Source organism: Diceros bicornis, chromosome 34, assembly GCF_020826845.1.
Source record: "Diceros bicornis minor isolate mBicDic1 chromosome 34, mDicBic1.mat.cur, whole genome shotgun sequence".
Taxonomy (NCBI): domain Eukaryota; kingdom Metazoa; phylum Chordata; class Mammalia; order Perissodactyla; family Rhinocerotidae; genus Diceros; species Diceros bicornis.
This window is the reverse complement of record NC_080773.1, coordinates 30,445,167-30,467,362: the sequence shown is the minus strand read 5'-3', so window position 1 is coordinate 30,467,362 and position 22,196 is coordinate 30,445,167. Positions and strand designations below refer to the sequence as shown.

At 37.6% G+C, this 22,196-nt stretch overlaps 2 protein-coding genes across 2 annotated transcripts in view; both read right to left on the bottom strand.

Moving 5' to 3' along the window:
- The window catches only part of LOC131397312 (zinc finger protein 208-like), a 649,542-nt gene that overhangs the window by 502,502 nt on the left and 124,844 nt on the right, over positions 1-22,196 (bottom strand). Inside the window, 1 exon segment of the mRNA XM_058530105.1 lies at positions 14,188-14,198. Within this exon segment, the coding sequence (XP_058386088.1) occupies positions 14,188-14,198 (11 nt within the window).
- Positions 2,262-12,196, bottom strand: LOC131397346 (KRAB domain-containing protein 5-like). Its single transcript, XM_058530146.1, has 3 exons — positions 12,182-12,196; positions 9,794-9,920; positions 2,262-2,371 (listed from the first exon to the last, which is right to left on the bottom strand). Exons 1-3 carry the CDS (start codon positions 12,194-12,196, stop codon positions 2,262-2,264), a joined length of 252 nt encoding a protein of 83 aa, XP_058386129.1.

The following is a 22,196-nucleotide window of genomic DNA, read 5'->3' as shown; positions in this document are numbered from 1 at the left end:
ATAGACAAACACACACATAATTATATTAGCAACAGACATACGGCTGATTCATATTTGAATTAAATTACAGGGCCCGCCCTGTGGCTTAGCGGTTACATGCGCACGCTCCGCTACTGGTGGCCCGGGTTCGGATCCCAGGCGTGCACCGATGCACTGCCTCTCCGGCCATGCTGAGGACGCTTCCCACATACAGCAACTAGAAGGATGTGCAACTATGACATACAGCTATCTATTGGGGCTTTGGGGAAAAAAAAAGGAGGAGGATTGGCAATAGATGTTAGCTCAGAGCTGGTCTTCCTCAGCAAAAAGAGCAGGATTATCACGGATGTTAGCTCAGGGCTTATCTCCCTCACACACACACACAAAAAATTCCACATTGTCCTAATGGTACTGAGTTAACTATTATTCACATTCATAACATATAGGTTAAGAAAACACAATTAACTAATTTTGAGGAAACTACTATAGAAAAGAAAGCCCAGGGGCCGGCCCCACGGCTTAGTGGTTAAGTGCGGGCGCTCTGCTGCAGGCGGCCTGGGTTCGGATCCTGGGCGTACACCGTCACACCATTTCTCCGGCAATGCTGAGGCTGCGTCCCACATGCAGCAACTGGAAGTATGTGCAACTATGACATACAAATATCTACTGGGGCTTTGAGGGAAGAAAAAAGGAGGAGGATTGGCAATAGACGTTGGCTCAGGGCTGGTCTTCCTCGGCAAAAAGAGGAGGATTAGCATGGGTGTTGGCTCAGGGCTGATCTTCCTCACAAAAGAAAAAAAAAAGAAAGCCCATGCTTATGGAATTGAAAAATAGGATTATGAGAAAATTTAGCTTCCAAAATTCTAAATAAAATATAGATGTATTATTAAAAAAAATCCCTCTATATAACTATAAGTTTCAACTGTCACTGTGGGACCATGAAGAGCTAGCATTTTCAATGACTGGCATGTGTTATATAGCAGGAAAATTTCAAAGTAAAATGCCTTATAATCATTCATGAAAGTACTGCTGAAAAATTTGAATGAATAAGCATGTAAAAGACACTAGAAAAATTTATTATATTATTAATATATTGCTGCTGTTCTTATGCAAGATGGAACGGCTGTAATCCATTGTTTAGAAGAAAAAAAATCCCTTCATTTCTAAATAAAGGAACAATATGAAAGTTGTAAAATATGTAGAAAATCACTGTTACATAAAATAAACATTTGGGATTAAATTATACCATGATTCAGACAGGCGTTGTGGAAATTTGATGAAAAACATAATGACTACTTTTGCCTGAAGTAAACTTAAATTTATGAACCAAGGATTTTCATAAATATGGAGTTCCTACTGATAATCAAACACAATTCTTACTAAATGTGTACATTTGAGTGTGTTATATCAGAACATTTTTATCTAAAATCATGGATGAATTTGACATAGAACTAATTGGAGAGTGAAAATTTATAGGATACAGTCCTGGGAAACTTCATGCTAAACAAGATGAAATTATAAAATTATAGTTATTAATAAATAAAATAATAATTCAGACTTTAATATACGATAGGCAATGTTCTAAGCTCCCCCATGGTATTAATTTATTTAATAATTCTATAAGGTACATAGATACATTAAACTATTTTACCATTGAGGAATTGGGGCTTATAGATTTGAAATTTTTCATGTTAGTTCACACAAGGAAAAGGAAATTCTGGAGTGAAATAGAGGATTACATTTCCTTATTTCAGCGTAGTGCTTTGTACTGTAATAACATTTCTGCATCGGAACATCTTAGGGATATGTTTGAAGTCTCCATAGATTGAAAATTATAGAGCCGAAAGCATATGATATCTGTCCTCAGTGTTACTGGGATTTCTGCACCAAAACCCAGTATCCCTACCACTCTCCTCACACACTTATGACACGAAGTAAAGACAGAACCTAAAAAATGACTTAACATAGAGTTCCTCAGAAATGTGCATAGATTTTTCCCAGGTCCCCAAGGCAATGGATGTCATGCAGGCCCTCACAGAAAAAGGGGCAGACTTTGCTTCTCTCTGTGAATGTGATGGACGGTCACTGGAGCAGAAGGAGAAGGCTTAGAGGATTTAGGAGCATGGCAAGAGAGGGCAGCAGATGTCCCACTATGACAGCAACAGAAATAAACCTAGACTTTTCAAAAATAATTTCCATTGAAATAAATATTCCCAAAACACATCTTAAGATTTGGCCTCCTCCTTGACCTTTGCAGCTCTCGGCTGTGTCATCTGCTTTACTCATTCCCACTTACCTGGGTATGTGACTATTGTCTCCTTCCTCTTCACAACCCAGGGATCCTTCATTTCCTCCAAAAAGCTGACCAGGTCTGGCTTAGAGACAACAAGTCCTGTTTATTAAAACAAGAAACATGAGTTTTGCTGGAGATTCTCCAATTTACAATCAAGTATTGTGCTCAAGAGAGAAGAGAGGATGTTGTAGAATATTATAATATTCTAGAAAATAATTTCCCAAAGTACTATTTTCTGACATCTTCTTTCCTATACTAGACTATGTTTAAAATTTTCAGATCTTGAGTTCCACTCCTAATTACTACTGAGTCAAATATAAGGGATGGGAGGAGGTGATGTCAGCATCATGGCAGAATGAGCACTTCCCTTAGAGTCTACCCCCTAATATACATCAAAAAGGAAATTCATAAACCAACAGAGACATTCACACAACACAAAAGACATCTGAGAGACCCACACAGCTATATGTCTGATGGTGGAGGTGCTAGACTTCCCAGGAAGAAGTGGAAGGAGGTAAAGGGATCATGCACTGGCTCTGAGAAAAGGGGGGGAGGGGCAGATTTCCATGGGAATGGCTTCACTATCCAAGTTTCCTCACAGTTCATGGGAAAGCTCCACACAGAGGAGACTAAGTTATTGTGGGGGTGTCCTTATCAAGGCAGCAAGCCAAGAGGGCAGAGAGCAAGGGCAGAGTGAGAAGACCCCAGGACTGCACACATGAAAAAAGAACCCCTATCCCCACCCGGCACACCAGCTCTGCCAGAGCAAGGGGTACTTGTCAGAGGGCTCATGCATATGTTAGAAAAACAGCAGTTTGAGCGGGCAATGAAGAAGGGCTGTCAACATAGATTCCAAAGGAAGGCACAGACACCAGGGATGGCAGCAGGCTCAGAACACACAACTTCTGACACCCTCCGAGTGGTGGCAGGTGGAACTGTGACCAGATACTATCACCATGCAAAAGCACAAATCCACACCATCAAATAGTATGAAGAAATATATTAATACCACAGACCACAAGGAAAATGACAAGCACTCAGAAATTCATCCTGAAGGCACAGAAATTTACAAACTAAATGACAGAGAATTCAAAAGAGCTATCATAAAAAACCTTAATGGATTACAAGAAAATTAGGAAAGGCAGTTTAATGAAATCTGGAACAAAATTAATGAACACAGGGAATTATTCACAAAAGAGATTGAAACTATAGAGAAAAAATAATCAGAAATCTTGGATATGAAAAACACAATGAATGAGATAAAGGAAAATCTGCAGTCCCTTGAATAACAGAGCTGATATTATTGAGAATAGAATTAACAATCTGGAGGACAGAAATATAGAACTGCTTCAGGTGAAGGAGGAGAGAGAACTAAGACTAAAAAGAAATGAAAAAATTCTCCACGAATTATTCAACTCAATTAGGAAATGCAACATAAGGATTATAGATATTCCAGAGGGAGAGGAGAGGAAGAATGGAGCAGAAAGCTTGTTCAAAGAAATAACAGCTGAGAACTTCCCAAACCTGGGGAAGGAGCTGGAATTCCAAGTAAAAGAAGCTAACAGAACTCCTAATTATATCAAATAAAAATGACCTTCTCCAAGGCATACAGTAGGAAAACTGGCAAAAGTCAATGACAAAGAGAAAATATTAAGGGCAGCAAGGCAGAAGAAAATAACTTACAAAAGAACCCCTATCAGGCTTTCAGTGTATTTCTCAATAGAAAAGTTACAGGCTAGGAGAGAGTGGAATGATACATTCAAAATTCTGAAAGACAAAACCTTTCAGCCAAGAATACTCTATCCAGTGAAAATATCCTTCAGACATATGGAGAAATAAAACCTTTCCAGATAAACAAAAGGTGACAGAGCTCAGCACCACAATAACCACCCCCAACTACAAGAAATAATCAAGAATGCCCTTATAGCTGAAAGAAAAAGAAAGTGTTTACAAAGCCTTGAGCAAGGAGTTAAATAGGCAGACAAAATCATCAAATTGCAGCTCTGTATCAGAACAGGTTAGCAAACACTTAATTATAACATTAAAGATAAAGGGAAGAAAAACATCAAAAATAACTATATTCTTCTCATTTTAACCACAAACTAACAATGCAAGATGGAAGAAGTTGTGACAATAATAACTTAGAAAGGGAAGAGGAATGGGATGGAATTGTCTTAGACTAAGGAAATAAGAGGCTATCAGAAAATGGACTACATGATCTACAAGATTTTTTACACAAACCTCATGATAACCACTAAACAAATAATCAGAACAGAGACACAAATGATAAATAATTCAAAAACCATCAAAGAGAACCACCAAACTGAATTGGCCGTTTGAAATACAAGGGACAAGAAACAAGAGAAATACAGAAGAACCAGAAAATGAGTGATAAAATGGCAGCATTCAGCCCTCATATATAAATAATCACTCTAAATGTAAATGGATTGAATTCTCCAATCAAAAGACACAGAGTGGCAGGATGGATTAAAAAACAAGATCCAACAATATGATGCCTTCAGAAAACACATCTCATCTCTAAAGACAAACGCAGGCTCAGAGTGAAAGGATGAAGGAGGATACTCCAAGCTAATTGCAAACAAGAGAAAGCAGGTGTTGCCATACTTATATCATACAAAGTAGACTTCAAGATAAAACAGGCAATGAGAAACAAAGGGGCAGAATATAATGATAAAAGGGACACTCCACCGGAAAGGCATAACACTTATAAATAGATATGCACCCAATACAGGAGCACCAAAGTACATAAAGCAACTATTAACAAACCTAAAAGGAGACAGATTGTTCCCCTACACAATAACAGTAGGGGAACTTAACACCACACTTACATCAAGGGATAGATCATTTGGACAGAAAGTCAACAAGGAAACAGTGGACATAAAAGAAAAACTAGACCAGATAGACTTAATAGTTATAAAGAGAGCACTCCATCCAAACACAGCAGAATACACATTCTTCCCAAGTGCAAATAGACCATTCTCAAGGATAGACTGTATGTTGGGAAACAAGGCAAGCCTCAATAAATTTAAGAAGATTGAAATCATATCAAGCATCTTGTCTGACCATAATGCTCTGAAACTGGAAATCAATTACAAGAAGAAAGCTGGGAAAGTGACAAATATGTGGAAACTAAACAACATGCTACTGAACAACCAATGGATCATTGAAGAAATTAAAGGAGAAATCAAAAAAATATCTAGAGACAAATGAAAATACACCATACCAACTCATATGGGATGAAGCAAAAGTGGTCCTAAGAGGAAAATTGATAGCAATATAGGCCCACCTTAACAAACAAGAAAGATCTCAAATAAGCAATCCTAAACTACACATAACAGAATTAGAAAAATAAGAACAAACAAATCCCCAAATTGGCAGAAGGAGGGAAATAATAAAAACATAGAGCAGAAATAAATGAAATTGAAACCAAAAAAAAAAAAACAGTAGAAAAGATCAAGGCAAGTAAGAGCTGTTTCTTTGAGAAGATAAAATTGACAAACCCTTAGCCAGACTCACTAAGAAAACAAGAGAGAAGGCTCAAATTAAAAAAAAAAAAAAGAAATGAAGGAGGAGAAATTACAATGGATACCACAGAAGTACAAAGGATTATAAGAGAATACTATGAAAAAACTATATGCCAGAAAATTAGACAATCAAGAAATTGATAAATTCTTATACTCATATAACCTCCCAAAACTGAATCAAGAAGAAATAGAGAATATGAACAGACCAATCACAAGAGATTGAAACAGTAATCAAAAACCTCCCCAAAAATAAAAGTTCAGGACCAGATGGTTTCTCCAGAGAATTCTACCAAACAATTCAAAGAAGATTTAATGCCTGTCCTTCTCAAACTATTCCAAAAAGTGAAGAAGATGGAACACTTCGTAACACATTTTACGAGGCCAACATCACCCTGATCCCAAAGCGAGACAAGGACAACAAAAAGAAGCAAAACTAAAGGCTAATACTGTTAATGAACATAGATGCAAAACTATTCAACAAAATATTGGCAAACCAAATAAAGCAATACATAAAAGAGATCATACACCATGATCAAGCAGGGTTTATACCAGGGACACAGGGATGTTTCAACATCTGCAAATCAATCAATGTGATACACCACAATAATAAAATGAGGAATAAAAACCACATGATCATCTCAATAGATCCAGAGAAGGCATTTGACAAGATCCAATATCCGTTTATGATAAAAACTCTAAACAAAATGGGTAAACAAGGAAAGTACCTCAACATAATAAAGGCCATATATGACAAACCCACAGCCAACGTCATACTCAATGGGGAAGAACTGAAAGCCATCCCCCTGAGAACAGGAAGAAGACAAGGGCGCCCACTCTCACCACTCGAATATTATTCAACATAGTACTGGAGGTTTTGGCCAGAGCAATTAGGCAAGAAAAAGGAATAAAAGGATTCCAAATAGGCAAAGAAGAGTTGAAACTCTCTCTGTTAGCAGATATTTTATATATAGAAAACCCTAAAGAATCCATCAGAAAACTATTAGAAATAATCAACAACTACAGCAGTGTAGCAGGGTACAAAATCAACTTATAAAATTCAGTTGCATTTCTACACTCTAATAACTAACTAACAGAAAGAGAACTCAAGAATACAATCCCATTTACAATCGCAACGAAAAGAATAAAATATCTAGGAACAAATTTAATCAACAATGTGACAGACCTATAGAATGAAAACTGTAAGACATTATTGAAAGAAATCAATGATGACATAAAGAAGTGGAAAGACATCCAATGCACATGGATTGGAAGAAAAAACATAGTTAAAATGTCCATACTATCTAAAGCAATCTACATATTCAACGCAATCCCAATCAGAATTCCAATGATATTCTTCACAGAAATAGAAGAATGAATACTGAGATTTACATGGGGCAACAAAAGACACTGAATAGCTAAAGCAATCCTGAGAAAAAAGAACAAAGCTGGAGGCATCACAATCCCTGACTTCAAAATATATTACAAAGCTATAAAAATTAACACAGCATGGTACCGGTACAAAAACAGACCTACAGATCAATGGAACAGAATTGAAAGCCCAGAAATAAAACCACACATCTGTGGACAGCTAATCCTCGACAAAGGAGCTAAGAAAATACAATAGAGAAAGGAAAGTCTCTTCAAAAAATGGTGCTGGGAAAACTGGACAGCCACATGCAAAAGAATGAAGGTAGACCATCTTCATTTACCATACACAAAAATTAACACAAAATAGAGCACAGACTTGAAGGTAAGACCCAATTATAAAACTCCTGGAAGAAAGCATAGGCAGTACACTCTTCCACATTGGTCATAAAAGGATCTTTTCAAATTCCATGTCTACATGGACAAGGGAAACAAAAGAAAAAATAAACAAGCGAGACTTCATCAAACTAAAGAGCTTCCGCCAAGCAAATGAAACTGGGTTCAAAATGAAAAGACAACCCACCAGCTGGGAGAAAGTATTTGCAAGTCATATATCCAACAAAGGGTTAATCTCCATAATATATAAAGAATTGATGCAACTGAACAAAAAAAAAACAAACAAACCGATCCAAAAATGGGCAGAGGATACGAACAGACATTTTTCCAAGGAAGATATACAGATGGCCAACAGGCACATGAAAGGATGTTCAACATCACTAATCATCAGGGAAATGCAAATCACAACAACACTAAGATATTACCTTACACCCATTAGAGTAGCTATAATCACGGAGACAAAAAATAACAAATGTTGGAGAGGTGGAGAAAAGGGAACCCTCATTTGCTGCTCGTGGGAATGCAAACTGGACCAGCCTCTATGGAAAACAGTATGGAGATTTCTCAAAAAATTAAAAATAGAAATACCTTATGATCCAGCTATCCCACTACTGGGTATTTATCCAAAGAACCTGAAAGCAACAATCCAAAGAGGCTTATGCATCCCTATGCTCATTGCAGCATTAATCCCCACAGCCAAGTAGTGGAAGCAACACAAGTGTCCCTTGACTAATGATTGGATAAAGAAGATGTGGTACATATATATACAACGGAATAGTACTCAGCCATAAAAAAAGACAAAACTGTCCCATTTGCAACAACATTGATGGACCTGGAGGGTATGATGTTAAGTGAAATATGCCAGACAGAGAAAGACAAAAACTGCATGATTTCACTCATATGTGGAAGATAAACTAACACACGGAGAGAGAGAACTGTTTGGTGGTTACCATGGGGAAAGGTTAGGGGGTGGGCACAAAGGATGAAGGGATATATTTATATGGTGACTGACAAACAATAATGTACAACTAAAAGTTCACACTGTCATAAACTATTATGACATCAATTATAAAATTAATTAATTAAAAAACTATTTACCAAGTAAATAGATTTAAGCCAAAAAAAAAAATAGAAATACCACGTGACTCAGCCTTTCCACTACTGTGTATTTATCCAAAGAACTTGAAATCAACAATTCAAAGAGACTTATTCACCCCTGTGTTCATTGTAGCATTATTTACAACAGCCAAGACATGGAAGCAACCCAAGTGCCCATTGACTGATGAATAGATAAATAAGTGGTATATGTATACAATGGAATACTACTCAGTCATAAAAAAGACAAAAGCTTCATTAAGTAGTAGATAATAACAACAATAAACAAACACATAGGGACAGAGATTGGATTGGTGGTTACCAGAGGGGAAGGGGGGAGCGAGGAGGGTGAAAGGGATAATTCGGTACGTGTGTGGTGATGGGTTGTAATTAGTATTTTGGTGGTGAACATGATGTAATCTATGCAGAAATAGAAGGTCAATGATGTACACCTGAAATTTTTACAATGTTATAAACCAATGTTACTGCAATAAACAAAAAATTAAAAAAAAAAAAAGAAATGCAAATTAAAAAAAAAAAATACAAAAGCGTCCCATTCACAACATGGATGGACCTTGAGGGTATTATGTTAAGTGAAATAAGCCAGACAGAGAAAGACAAACACCATATGATTTCACTTATATGTGGAAGATTAACATATGGACAAAGAGAAGAGATTCGTGGTTAACAGAGGGGAGGGGCCTTAGGGGTGGGCACAGGAGTAAAGGGGCACATTTTTGTAGTGACTGAAAAATAATAAAGTACAACTGAAATTTCACACTGTTATAAACTATTATGACATCAATAAAATAAAATTTAAAAATAAGAGATGAAATTGCACTTTAATGTGAGGGGAACACTATTTTATGGAACTGAGTTTATAGAATTACCACTAATATAGAGTGAAGGATGCAGATCACCTCAAGAAAAGGGAAGGTTAAAGTCATGATGAAACTTCATGAAGCCTTTCTTTTCTACACTAACACTTCCCCATTTTTTTCCTTGAAAGCAGCAATCTGAAACTCTACTGTAGGAAGCAGAAGCTCCTAGGAAACATTCTACAAAGGAATCAAAACTCTAAGAGGGTGGATTATGAATTCTGGAAGGAAGTTATCCTCACCCAAGGAGACCAGGTTCCTGTGGTTCTCTAACATCACATCCCTGTACAATTCCTGCTGCGTGTGGTCCAGGCATTCCCACTCCTCCTGAGAGAATTCTATGGCCACATCTCTGAAGGTCAACAGTCCCTGGAATAAAACACACATTTACCAAGTGTCTTTGGGCAGAATTCATAGCTTTACACGATATGAAATGAGAGATTAAAGGGGTCTGATTCTGACTTAGGAGAGTGACCTGAAATATGTAATTAATAGTTTTTAACAAAGTAATATTCTACAATATGATCTGGAACTCTGAGGAAAGAGGGTGACATATGATCCACAAAACCGCTGTAGAGACTATACTCCTGTGGCAGATAAATTATAAAATTAAAGCATCAGTACAGGCATATGCATTTGTGAGTGCCGTATTTATATCAGGCAGGATAAGTTGTGAATATTTTTCACATGAAACAGTGATGGTGAGTTTAAAGTGCACTTAGCAAATTTTAACTCTTCCTCAATGAAGTGGAGATTTGTTAAAATGCAAATTCTGATTCAGGAGTTCTGGGATGTGGCATGGGTTTCCGCGTTTTTAATAATGTCATTTTAACGTCTGACGGTAAAGCCTCTGGTACAAGGGCCACACATTTGCATAGCAAAGAGGTAGACCAAGAAGGGAAGAATCCATGTTGACTTTGAACTGAAAGAGTTGTGGAAACTACAGGTTCTAATAGCACAGTAAGTGTGGCAACAACAATCCTTTTTGAAAATTTACAATGTACTAGATATCATTCTAACAGTATGTTATGTATTATCACATGAACCACATAATATGAGAACAAGAATATTATTTTTCCTCTTTTTGGAGAATGTTTTGTCAAATATCCAGTGAATAGTAGAGCCTGGGTTTTACGAAAAGTTAATCTGAACTAGAATTTATTTTAAAAGAACACAGACCGATACAGAGACAACTCTAATGTGTGTTTCTAGCAGGTTCTGTAACTGAGAAGAATAGAAACAAATTAAGAGGGAAACAAGAAAGAACAGATCAAATAATGTTAACATTTTATGCACATGGGCATGCATACAAATGGGAACTATGGACATACTGAAAGTGATAGAGAAGAAAATTTTCATATCAATGAAATCAATATTATTGTCATTTCTGTAAAATCTATAAATCTATGTGTATTTTTTAAATGCACTAGGGAAATGAACACACAATGACATAAAATAAGTTAGGGCTATTGTTTCTGAGACATCTCTTTCACAATTTGTTTATCATTTGTGTTGAGCTATATTTTAGAAACAACACACTTGAGCACAAATTCATATAGTTCTTAAAAATTTCTTTGAAAATACAAAAAAGTTATAAAGAAGATCGTGTCTATGACATGAGCATGAAATGAAATGGAATCTTATAGAACTGAGGCCTCATTGATTGTAACTTGTCCTTGCAAAAGCCAGTGTCTTCAGTAAACAAAGGTGAGAGCATTCTTTTTCCAAATCAAACTGCAAAGAGAAACTAAGAAGAAAAAGGAGTTTCCAGATTAAATGTGATGGCTTCTGTACATCTCTTGATAAATCCCTCCAACACTCTTATTAATACTAAAGGAAAAATATTAACTCTATAATGCAGAAATCTGGCAGAGAGCACCAGAACCAAGTGAAAATCAGCTGTAATGGGACAAACTGATATCAGGTGACTGAAGCACACAGGACACATCATCAGCGCGGTGATATTATTGGCAAAAATAAATAGGGAAATCATAGTCTAAATTTGATTATGAATACACATCACTTTTTGCAAATTTCAGTCCACATATACCTCTCATGTTCTGTAACTCTAATAGTGCATTTAAATAGTAAGTCTTTCTAACAAAGATAGTGAGCAAGTCTCTTCTAATTACTCTTCTTTTTAAGAAATCTGAGTTTTTCTGGGCCACTAATGCCACCCTATTTCAAAGTGAATTTTGTTAACACTGTTCTATGGAGCTGATGCTGCATCCATATGAAAACTGAAAACTACGTTTTCCCTTCCTTCGCTGATATCTGACCATCGGAACCCATCTCAATAGGAATCCTGGATATCAACACCTCCCATGTTGATCTGTCACAAAGGGAATAATTCCATTAGTTGAACATCATTAATTCATGGTGAGAATTCTTCATGCTGTAAAGGGAGCCTGGATGGAGAGAATGGAGAAAAGGCTCTGGGGCACATGGGAGAAGTATTCTAAAGAGCTGACCTTGACGATCATAAGAAGGAAAGGGAAAAAAAGTAGTTGAAAATAACCTCACTGGGCAGCAACAGCAGAAGTAGAAAATTAAAGGTTGGCAGGTTCTAAATCCATGGCATTTCAGGAGGAAAAGTGGACACAGCCTCTGAGCTGAGGCAGGACATTTACCTGAGAACCTGCCATTTCTTCCTCTTCCTCTTCCTGCTCCAGGTTGTTTTCTCAGGCGATATTATGTGGAGGAATCACATCTGCATCTTGAGAATCTGCCTTCATAAGTGTGAGCACAGCCCCGTCATCTGCTACCACCACACCCACAGGCAGAAGCCTTGAAATATTGAAAAGTCCCCCTCTCCCATCCTTTGTCACAGGAGAGATTCAGGAATAATGATCTCCTACACTGAGACCAAATTGTGTGCTTTGTTTCCTCTCTCCACAGGCTCTGCACTCACACAGATGTCCTAAAATTCTGCTACAGATGGAGAATAGGTCTGTACTGTCCTTCCCCTTCCAAGTCCATGTAGAGCTGGCCCTGTTATCTCCAGTTGGAACAAAGCCTGTGCTCAACTCTCATGAATGTACCCAAGAGCCCATCTGCTTAACCCTGACCTCACCTCAGAATCACCTGGAGCCCTTAATTGAAGCAACATTGATGCACCCACCCAGACCAACAGACAGACTCTGTGGGGGGGAGGCCACAGGTGATGATAGTTCTCAAAACTCCACATGTGATCCTAATGGGAACCTGGATGGGAACCAGTTAGCTAAGCATTTCTTCTGAAGATGTAACGTGCACACAGATCCCTTGGGTATCGGGATCCTACTCTAAGAAGTTATGATTCTGCAGGTTTGCAGAGAAGCCCATGAAATGGCATCTTTAACAATCCCCTGTTGGTGCTGTCGTTTCTCCCCTAAACTGGTTTTCAGTAGCACTGAACTAGAGCTATCTAACACAGGACACCTGAGACCACTGAGTAGCGTGAGGGTTTGAGGCAGGAAACTCCAAAAGCACAGGCCCCTTGGGCCAGATTCCTAGGGGCTGAGCTCTTCCTGGACGGCTGTGGCAATGTCATTATCTAGTGCACATGTGCAGGGTTCAGGGTGCAGGGGTGGCAGAAATCAGGTGATGGCATCAGGTGTGTGAGACATCTACCCTCGGAATTTTTCTTAAAGCTACCCTGAGTCCTCACACTCTTTCACCCCCTCCCCTCCAAGGGGCCAAGTGAATACACAGAACAATCCAACATATAACTGCCTGTCCCAGTTTTTTTGAAATAAACCAAAAGCAGCAATGCAGGATGGATTCAGTTTGTTGTGGGAATGAATACAAGCCTTTGAAAATGATGCCATAAAGGCATATTTAATAATATGAAAAGGAATTCAAGATCTACGTTAAGTAATATACATTATAACTGAATTAACAGATCAGAATTTTTTCCTCTGTTGCTTGTCAGAGCATGTGTGTGTGTTTTATGAATTGGGATGGAACAGGTTGTTCTCCACACACCCTTTGGTATTTATATTTCTCACATCTTTAAAGTGCATTTACTAAGATAAATCTTTTTTTTTTTAATTTTGTTTATTGCAGCAACATTGGTTTATAACATTGTAAAAATTTCAGGTGTACATCATTGTACTTCTATTTCTGCATAGATTACATCATGTTCACCACCAAAATGCTAATTACAACCCATCACCACACACATGTACCGAATTATCCCTTTCACCCTCCTCCCTCCCCTCTTCCCCTCCGGTAACCACCAATCCAATCTCTGTCCCTATGTGTTTGTTTACTGTTGTTATTATCTACTACTTAATGAAGGAAATCATATGGTATTTGACCTTCTCCCTCTGACTTATTTCACTTTGCATTATCTTAAAGAAGAAAATCATATCCATTTTTCAAGTAAGAAAATTTGAGAGCATTGATTCTCTAAAAAATCTCAAATATGTGTTTCATGTTCCACATACCAATGTAATTTGTAAAGAATTTTTTTTAGAGTAGTTTAAGGTTCTCAGAAAAATTGATAGTAAGGTACCGACATTTCCCATATACTCCCTGCTCCCACACATGCACAACCTCCCCCATTATCAACATCCCCCACCAGAGTGGTCCATTTGCTACCATTGATGAATCTACATTGACACATCATAAATACTCAAAGTCTGTAGCTTACCTTATGCTTCACTCTTAGGGATGTACATTCTGTGGGTTTGAACAAAGGTATAATGACGTGTATCCATCATTAGAGTATCATATAGATTATTTTCATCATCCTGAAAATCGTCTATGCTTAGACTATTCATCCCTACTCCTCCACCAACCCTGGCAACCAATGACTTTTGACCATCTTATAAATATGCCTTTACCAGAATATTGTATAGTTGGAGACATATGTTTGTAGCCTTTTCAGATTGGATTCTTTCATTTAATAACATGCATATAAGTATCTTCCATGTATTTTAATGGCTTGATACCTTACCCTTTTAGTGCTGAATAGTATTCCATTCCCAGAATCTAACAGAGTATACTGATCCATTCATCTACTGAATAACACCTTGGTTGCTTTCCATTTTTTGCAATTATGAATAAAGTTTCTATGAATATCCATGTGCATATTTTTCTGTGGACATGTTTTCAACTACTTTTAGTAAGCACCACAGGGCAAAATTGCTAGATTGTATGGTAAGAATATGTTTAATATTGTAGAAACTGCCAATCTGTCTTCCAAAGTAGCTGTATTATTTTGCATTTCTGCTAGAAATAAATGAAAGTTCTGGTTGCTTCACATCCACTACAGCATTTTTATTGTCAGTGTTCCAGATTTTCGCCATTCTAATAGGTGGGCAGCGGTATACACTTGTATTTTTTATTTGCATTCCACTGATGACATAACATGTGGGTCATTTTTCCATATGCTTAGTAGCTATGTGTCTTCTTTGGGGAGGTGTCTAATAATTTTGTTGGCCCATTTTTATCGGGTTATCTTATTTTTTTTCTTTCTACCCAATCTGTATTCATTTTATTTCTTTTTCTTCTCTTAATACATTAGCAAGGACTTCCTGTATAATATTGGAAAGGAGAGGGGAAAGGGGACATCCTTGCCTTGGACCTGACCTGAGCAGGAAAGCTTTGAGTTTCTTACCATTGGGTAAGATGTGAGCTGTAAGTTTTTGTAGGTTTTCTTCATCATCTTCAGGAAGCTCCTCTCTAGTCCTAGTTTACTGAGAATTTTTATCAAGAATGAGTTTTGAGTTTGTCGAAAGCTTCTTTTGCATCTACTGATATGATCATATGATTTTTGTTCTCTAGGCTGTTGTTGAGATGAATACAATTATTTGATCTTGGAGTGTTAACCCAGCCTTGAGTATCTGGGATAAATCCTGGTTGGTCAAGGTATACAATTCTTTTAAAACATTGTTGAATTTAATTTGCTAATATTTTGTCAAGGATTTTTTCATCTATGTTTCTAAGAGATATTGGTCTATAATTTTCTTTATTAGTAATGATTTTACCTTGTCTAGCTTTGGATATTGTGGTTTTAGTGTCAGATATTTATTTGTGAAAAGTCTCAATCATTATTGCTTCAAATATTTTCCATTACTTTCTCTCTCATTTTCCTTCTGGTCTACCCATTACTCACATGTCACACCATTTAGTTGCCTACAACCCTTGAATATTGTATTCTGCTGATTTTTTTTCTCCAGACCAATTTCTCTTTACTTTGTAGCTTTGGAGGTTTCTACTGACATGTCTTCAAGCTCAGAGATATTTTTCCTCAGCCATGTCCAGTCTACTAATAAGCCCATTGTTATGAGAGGTTTGGGGGATTCGATAGGAAACGTAAAAGAAACTTTCCACTCCAAACAAATGGACTGAAGGTATATTTTTTTACATAGAGGAGAGTAAAGGTGATAGTCCGCAAACAGATCCGAATAGGTCGAATACTAAGAGGGAAAAACATCAGCTCGACTGGAAAGGGAAAACATTCACATCGACTGAGATAACAGCAGATTCGAATAGATCAGATAATGAAACGGAAAAACATCAGATCGACTGGAAAGGGAAAACATCCTCATCGACTGAAGGGAAATGAGACAAATCAACCAGAAAGAGAAACACCAGGTTGACCAAAAAGAGAACACGTCAAATCAATTATTCACAACAAATCAATTACTTTACAACGAATCAATTACTCACAACATCCACGCCCCACTGCTGGGAGAGCCCTTTCAATGGACATGGCTGGGCGGGAATCACAGGTCCTGGGCAAGGCGTCCCTTCCACAGGTGGAACTCTCACCGGGCCTCTGTCTCCAGCAGTTTTTTATAGCATCAATAATTTTCAGAGTAAGCAGTTACAGAGGTTTTTTTCAGAGCAAGCATTCAGTGTTTCCATACATAAATGGTTATCAGTGGCATACGTGCACTGAGCCTCCTGGCTATCGTCCCAGCCTGGCAGTTGTGTACGTGCATTGTTTTTCCTAGTTATCATCCCAGCCCGGCACAGATGGCCAGTCTTCCCCAGACCATGACGCCCAAAGGACATTGAAATTCTTACAAATTGCAACTATCTCCGTGGGAGAAAGGCCAGGTCCCACCGCACAGAAAGCAGCTTTATATTTCTTTGTGTGCTGGTGGCTGAAAGTCAATGCAGCAGCCAAACATGACTGTACTCATGTCAAGACACCCACCAAGCACATTTTTCATTCTATTAATTTTCTTTTTATCTCTATTATTTATTTTTGGTTCTTTATTAATATTTCTATCTGTCTTCTTACATTGCCCATATGTTCTTGCATGCCGCTTCCTTTATCTATTAGAGCCCTTAGCATTATAATCATAGTTGTTTTAAATTTTTGGATAAGAATTTTCCAGTCTTAAGTTCTGCTTCCCTTTTTTTGTTTTTTTGTGAGGAAGATCATCTCTGAGCTAACATCCATGCTAATCCTCCTCTTTTTGCTGAGGAAGACCAGCTCTGAGCTAACATCTATTGCCAATCCTCCTCCTTTTTTGTTTCCCCCAAAGCCCCAGTAGATAGTTGTGTGTCATAGTTGCACATCCTTCTAGTTGCTGTATGTGGGATTCAGCCTCAGCGTGGCCAGAGAAGCGGTGCGTCGGTGTGCGCCTGGGATCTGAACTCGGGCCACCAGCAGCGGAGCGAGTGCACTTAACCGCTAAGCCAGGGGGCGGCCCGTGCTTCTCTTTTGATTACTAATTCCATATTCACAGTTTCTCCCTTCTTTCATTTTACTGTAAGTATTCAAGTGAAATCAGGCTGCTCCTTCAACACTTTGCTTAGAAATTTTCCCAGCCAAAGATCTAATTTCATTGCTCACAGGGTGTACCCTGCACAAAACACTAACCCGAACACAATTCAGCCAGGATCTTTGCACATTTTAACAACAATCACCTTTTATCTAGTTTCCAATAACATGTTTCTCATTTCTGTCTGAGAGCTCATCAGAATGGCCTTTAGAGTCCATATTTCTACCCCATTCTGTTCATGACCACTTAGGTATTCTCTAAGTTTGAGGTTCTCTCTACAGCTCTGTCCTTTCCCTTCTGTTCTCTCACCAGCATCACCTTTAGTAGTCCTTTCAGGGTGATGCAGAATTTTTACAGTATGCATTTCCAAACTCTTTCAGCCTCTACCATTGGTCACTTCCAATACCACTTTCACATTTTTATGTATCTTTACAGGTGTACCCCCGTTTCTCACTAACAATTTTTGCCTTAGATTTTAGGGCTGCTAAAACAAAATACCACAGACTTGGAAGTTTATAAACAACAGATATTTTTTTCTCATAGTGGCAGAGGCTGGGAAGTCCAAGATCAAGGCAGCCGCAGATTCAGTGTCCGGTGAGAGCCCACATTCTGGTTCATAGACAGAAGCTTCCAGCTGTGTACTCAAATGACGGAAGGGACACAGGAGCTTTCTACGGAACCATTTATGAGGGCACTATTTTAGTGTATGAGGTCACAATTCATGACCTAATTACTTCCAAAATTCCCACCTTCTAATACCATTACCGTGGGAGTTATGTTTCAACATATGAAAATCGGAGGGACACAAATGTTCACATAATAGCAGGGGCCAAAGAGAAAATTAATTTTACTTTACTGCTGGAAGGGTTGAATATGGAAATTTGCTTACATAGTTCCAATGAACCTTAACTGGTAAGCAGGACTGTCAATTTTGTCATGATTCATCAGCTAGAGTCAGACATGGGATAACACTTGATAAACAGATGTACTAACAGAGATTTCTGAATTGCCAACAAACAGAACATCATCTACATGGTAAAAATTTTGAACACCAAAGATGGAGGCAATTGGGCTAAATCCTTTCACACCCACTGGTGGCAGATGTCAGGGGCGTTGATCTCACTATCACTTCACTACCTGCACTTCTTCCTAGTGGGCATAACTCCCTCTAAAACTTATAAGGTGAAGAAGGACATCATGTAACACATCAGTTCTTACTAAGGATTCTGAAGGAGAAAAAACAACAAGAAGTTGAATTCATCCAAAGAGTTTTATCTCCATGGTTATAGTACCTTCCTTTCCCAATGTACGCCCTCCCAAACCCTATCCCTTGAATATCGGTTCTATTTCCCAAGGGAAAAATAGGACTTTAACATCTGAAGGATTCAGGTGCTCTAGTAATACTACACCGTCCCTGGCAAATATGTAGGAGAATTCAAGGGGCTATAGGAGACTACCATGATGGGATGCTTAGCATAATAGGGATAATTTATTCTCTTTGGCTCTTCACTGCAAGATTTTTGTTGCTTTCTTTTTGTGGCTGTCAGCATTTAGAGAGTGACTAGGATCAGGGGCTTCTCACTTTCTGCCCATGAATGCAACCATGCCTAACCCTGTGAACTGTGGTGCTTCCAGACTCCCCTGTACCTAGTCTCCCCTCCATCCATGGCATCACATAGAACAGGATGGTGACATGTGCACCTGTATACAACATGCTATAAATGTGTCAGTTATTCCCTTCCCCAAAATTCCAAAGAATATATTTGGCGTTTTACTTAATGTTGCTGAATTCAGTGGAGAAGCAGAGGGAGGGATCAGGACACATCAAGGAAGAGAGTGACCGCACACAAACACCAGTGAGGTCCACTTCTGTTTAGTTCCAAGCAGCTAATAGACTATTTGCAGCTGAACTGATGACACCAAAAATGACAATGCTTTTGTGATTTTGGGATTGGTGAAGATTTCAGGAGGCAGGAAGAGTTGGAGAGAATGACCATGAGACATGAAGGAAAAGTCAGATCTGTGGATGAGGTGATGATAACCTCAGTGAATCAGTGAGAGGTAAGAGCCAATGAAAAGATAACTGAATACAACATTTTCAGAGTAAATTTAAAGTTTTTAGCCATAATGGAAAAAATTTAATTCTTCACTATAGCACAACAAATTTTTGGTATGGATTGCTCACCTAAAATTTAAAGCTAAATAATATAAATATATTGATGTAAACAAAATAGTTCTGCCACAGAACAGAAGACTAACTATAGAGAGAATGACGAATTAGATATTAAAATTTAAAAATAATCATCATCAGAAGACACAGATTGAGAGACAGGGAGAGAAAGACTCGTAACAAATGTATAAACAACTCCTACAAAAGAATAAGAAGACAAACACAATAGCAAAAAGGGGGAAAATATACAAAAGACATTTCAACAAGAGGTAACCTAATGATAATTAAACATATCAAAAGAGGCTTAACTTCTGTAGTAATCAATGAAATGTAACCCAATAAATACCTGGAATTATCACACACCAACCAGAATGCTAAAACCCAATAAATACCTGGAACTATCACACACCAACCAGAATGCAGAAAATGACAAGTATTATCAACTGTTGGCAATAATGTGAATAAAACATAAATCACTGATTTAAACCATAAACCACTGGTGAGTATGAAAATTCATACAAATATTTCGAAAAATGTTTGGAAATATTTAATAAAGATAACAGATTTGATATTCTGACCCAACAGTCTGACTACTACTTATATACCAAACACTAATTGACAAATGTATCACCAAAACTCAATTTCTAGAACTCATATACCAGCACTGTTCCTAATAGACACAAACTGAAAACCACTCACATGCTCATACACAGTGAACGATTAAATTAATAATTGAATATTTATACAACAGAATGCTACACAAAAATGGCAATGCAGGATTCACAAAAACTTGGAACAGTGTAGATATATTCATAAACAACATAAGGAATAAAAAAAGCCTTCATGCTATTACTCCATTTATATAAAATAAAAAACAGAAACAGCTGATCTGTGTTGTTAGGTGTCAGAACAGTGGTTACCTCTAGGGGTAGTGACTGGAAGGGGGAACCAGGGGGCCTCTGAGTGTTAACGATTTGCTGTTTCTTCATCTAGGATCTACGTACAGAAGTGTATTCAGACTCCGGAATTTCTGAAATTTGCTGTTACTTATGATCTACGCACGTATCCTTAGTTGTTTTTTAATATGTCAATAATAAAAAAAATATAAGCTAAGTAAGGTAAATAGATTAGTGTTGTAATATCCATGTATTCTCAAGATAGGAATAGAAAGTATTAATTAACTTGAAATTGTGATTACCTTTGAAAATAAGCTGAAATTTAGAGGTTACTAAAGAGAACTACTTGTACAATCCTCAAAGAGAAAGGGTAAAATGGAGAATTATTTTTCAAAAATAATTTCAGAGTTAAGATAGAAAAATAAGAAAATACACCAAGTGTAACAAAAAGAACACAGTCTGATGGTAAATTTAAACCTAAATATGTCTGCTATGATATTCAACATAAATAGACTAATTGCTACTGGTAAAGTCAAAATGTTTATTTATTTATTTTTTTTATTGTGCTTTGCTTTATTGTGCTTTGAAGATATTGCATTTTTTTATTGATGTTTTAATGGTTTCTAACATTGTGAAATTTTGGGTTGTGCATTTCTGTTTGTCCATCACAATATATATGACTCCCTTCACCCTTGTGCCCACCCCCCACCCCCACTGCCCCTGGTAACCACAGTCCAGTTTTCTCTGTCCATGTGTTGGTTTATATTCCACATATGAGTGAGATCATACAGTGTTTGTCTTTCTCTTTCTGGCTTATTTCACTTAACATAATACACTCAAGGCCCATCCATGTTGTTGCAAATGGGACGATTTTGTCTTTTTTATGGCTGAGTAGTATTCCATTGTATATATATACCACATTTTCTTAATCCAATCGTCAGTCGAGGGACACTTAGGTTGCTTCCACTTCTTGGCTATGGTGAATAATGCTGCAATGAACATAGGGGCGCATAAGCCTCTTTGGATTGTTGATTTCATGTTCGTTGGATAGATTCCCAGTAGTAGGATGGCTGGATCATAGGGCATCTCTATTTTTAATTCTTTGAGGAATCTCCATACCGATTTCCATAGAGGCTGCACCAATTTGCATTCCCACCAGCTGTGTATGAGGGTTCCTGTTTCTCCACATCCTCTCCAACATTTGTTGTTTTTTGTCTTGGTGATTATAGCCATTCTAACGGGCGTGAGGTGGTATCTTAGTGTTGTTTTGATTTGCATTTCCCTGATGATTAGTGATGTTAAGCATCTTTTCATGTACCTATTGGCCATCTGTATATCTTCCTTGGAGAAGTGTCTCTTCATTTCCTCTGCCCATTTTTTGATCGGGTTGTTTATTTCTTTGTTGTTCAATTGTGTGAGTTCTTTATATATTATGGAGATCAACCCCTTGTCAGATGTACGTTTTGCAAATATTCTCTCCTGGCTGGTTGGTTGTCTGTTCATCTTGATTCTGGTTTCATTTGTCTTATAAAAGCTCTTTAATCTGATAAAGTCCCACTTGTTTATTTTTTCTTTAGTTTCCCTAGTCTGGGTAGGCATGTCATCCGAAAAGATTCCTTTAAAACCAATGTCAAATAGTGTGTTGCCTATATTTTCTTCTATGAGTTTTATAGTTTCAGGTCTCACCTTCAGGTCTTTGATCCATTTTGAGTTAATTTTTGTGAATGGCGATAGCACATGGTCCACTTTCATTCTTTTGCATGTGGCTGTCCAGTTTTCCCAACACCATTTATTGAAGAGACTTTCCTTTCTCCATTGCATGTTCTTAGCACCTTTGTCGAAAATTAGCTGT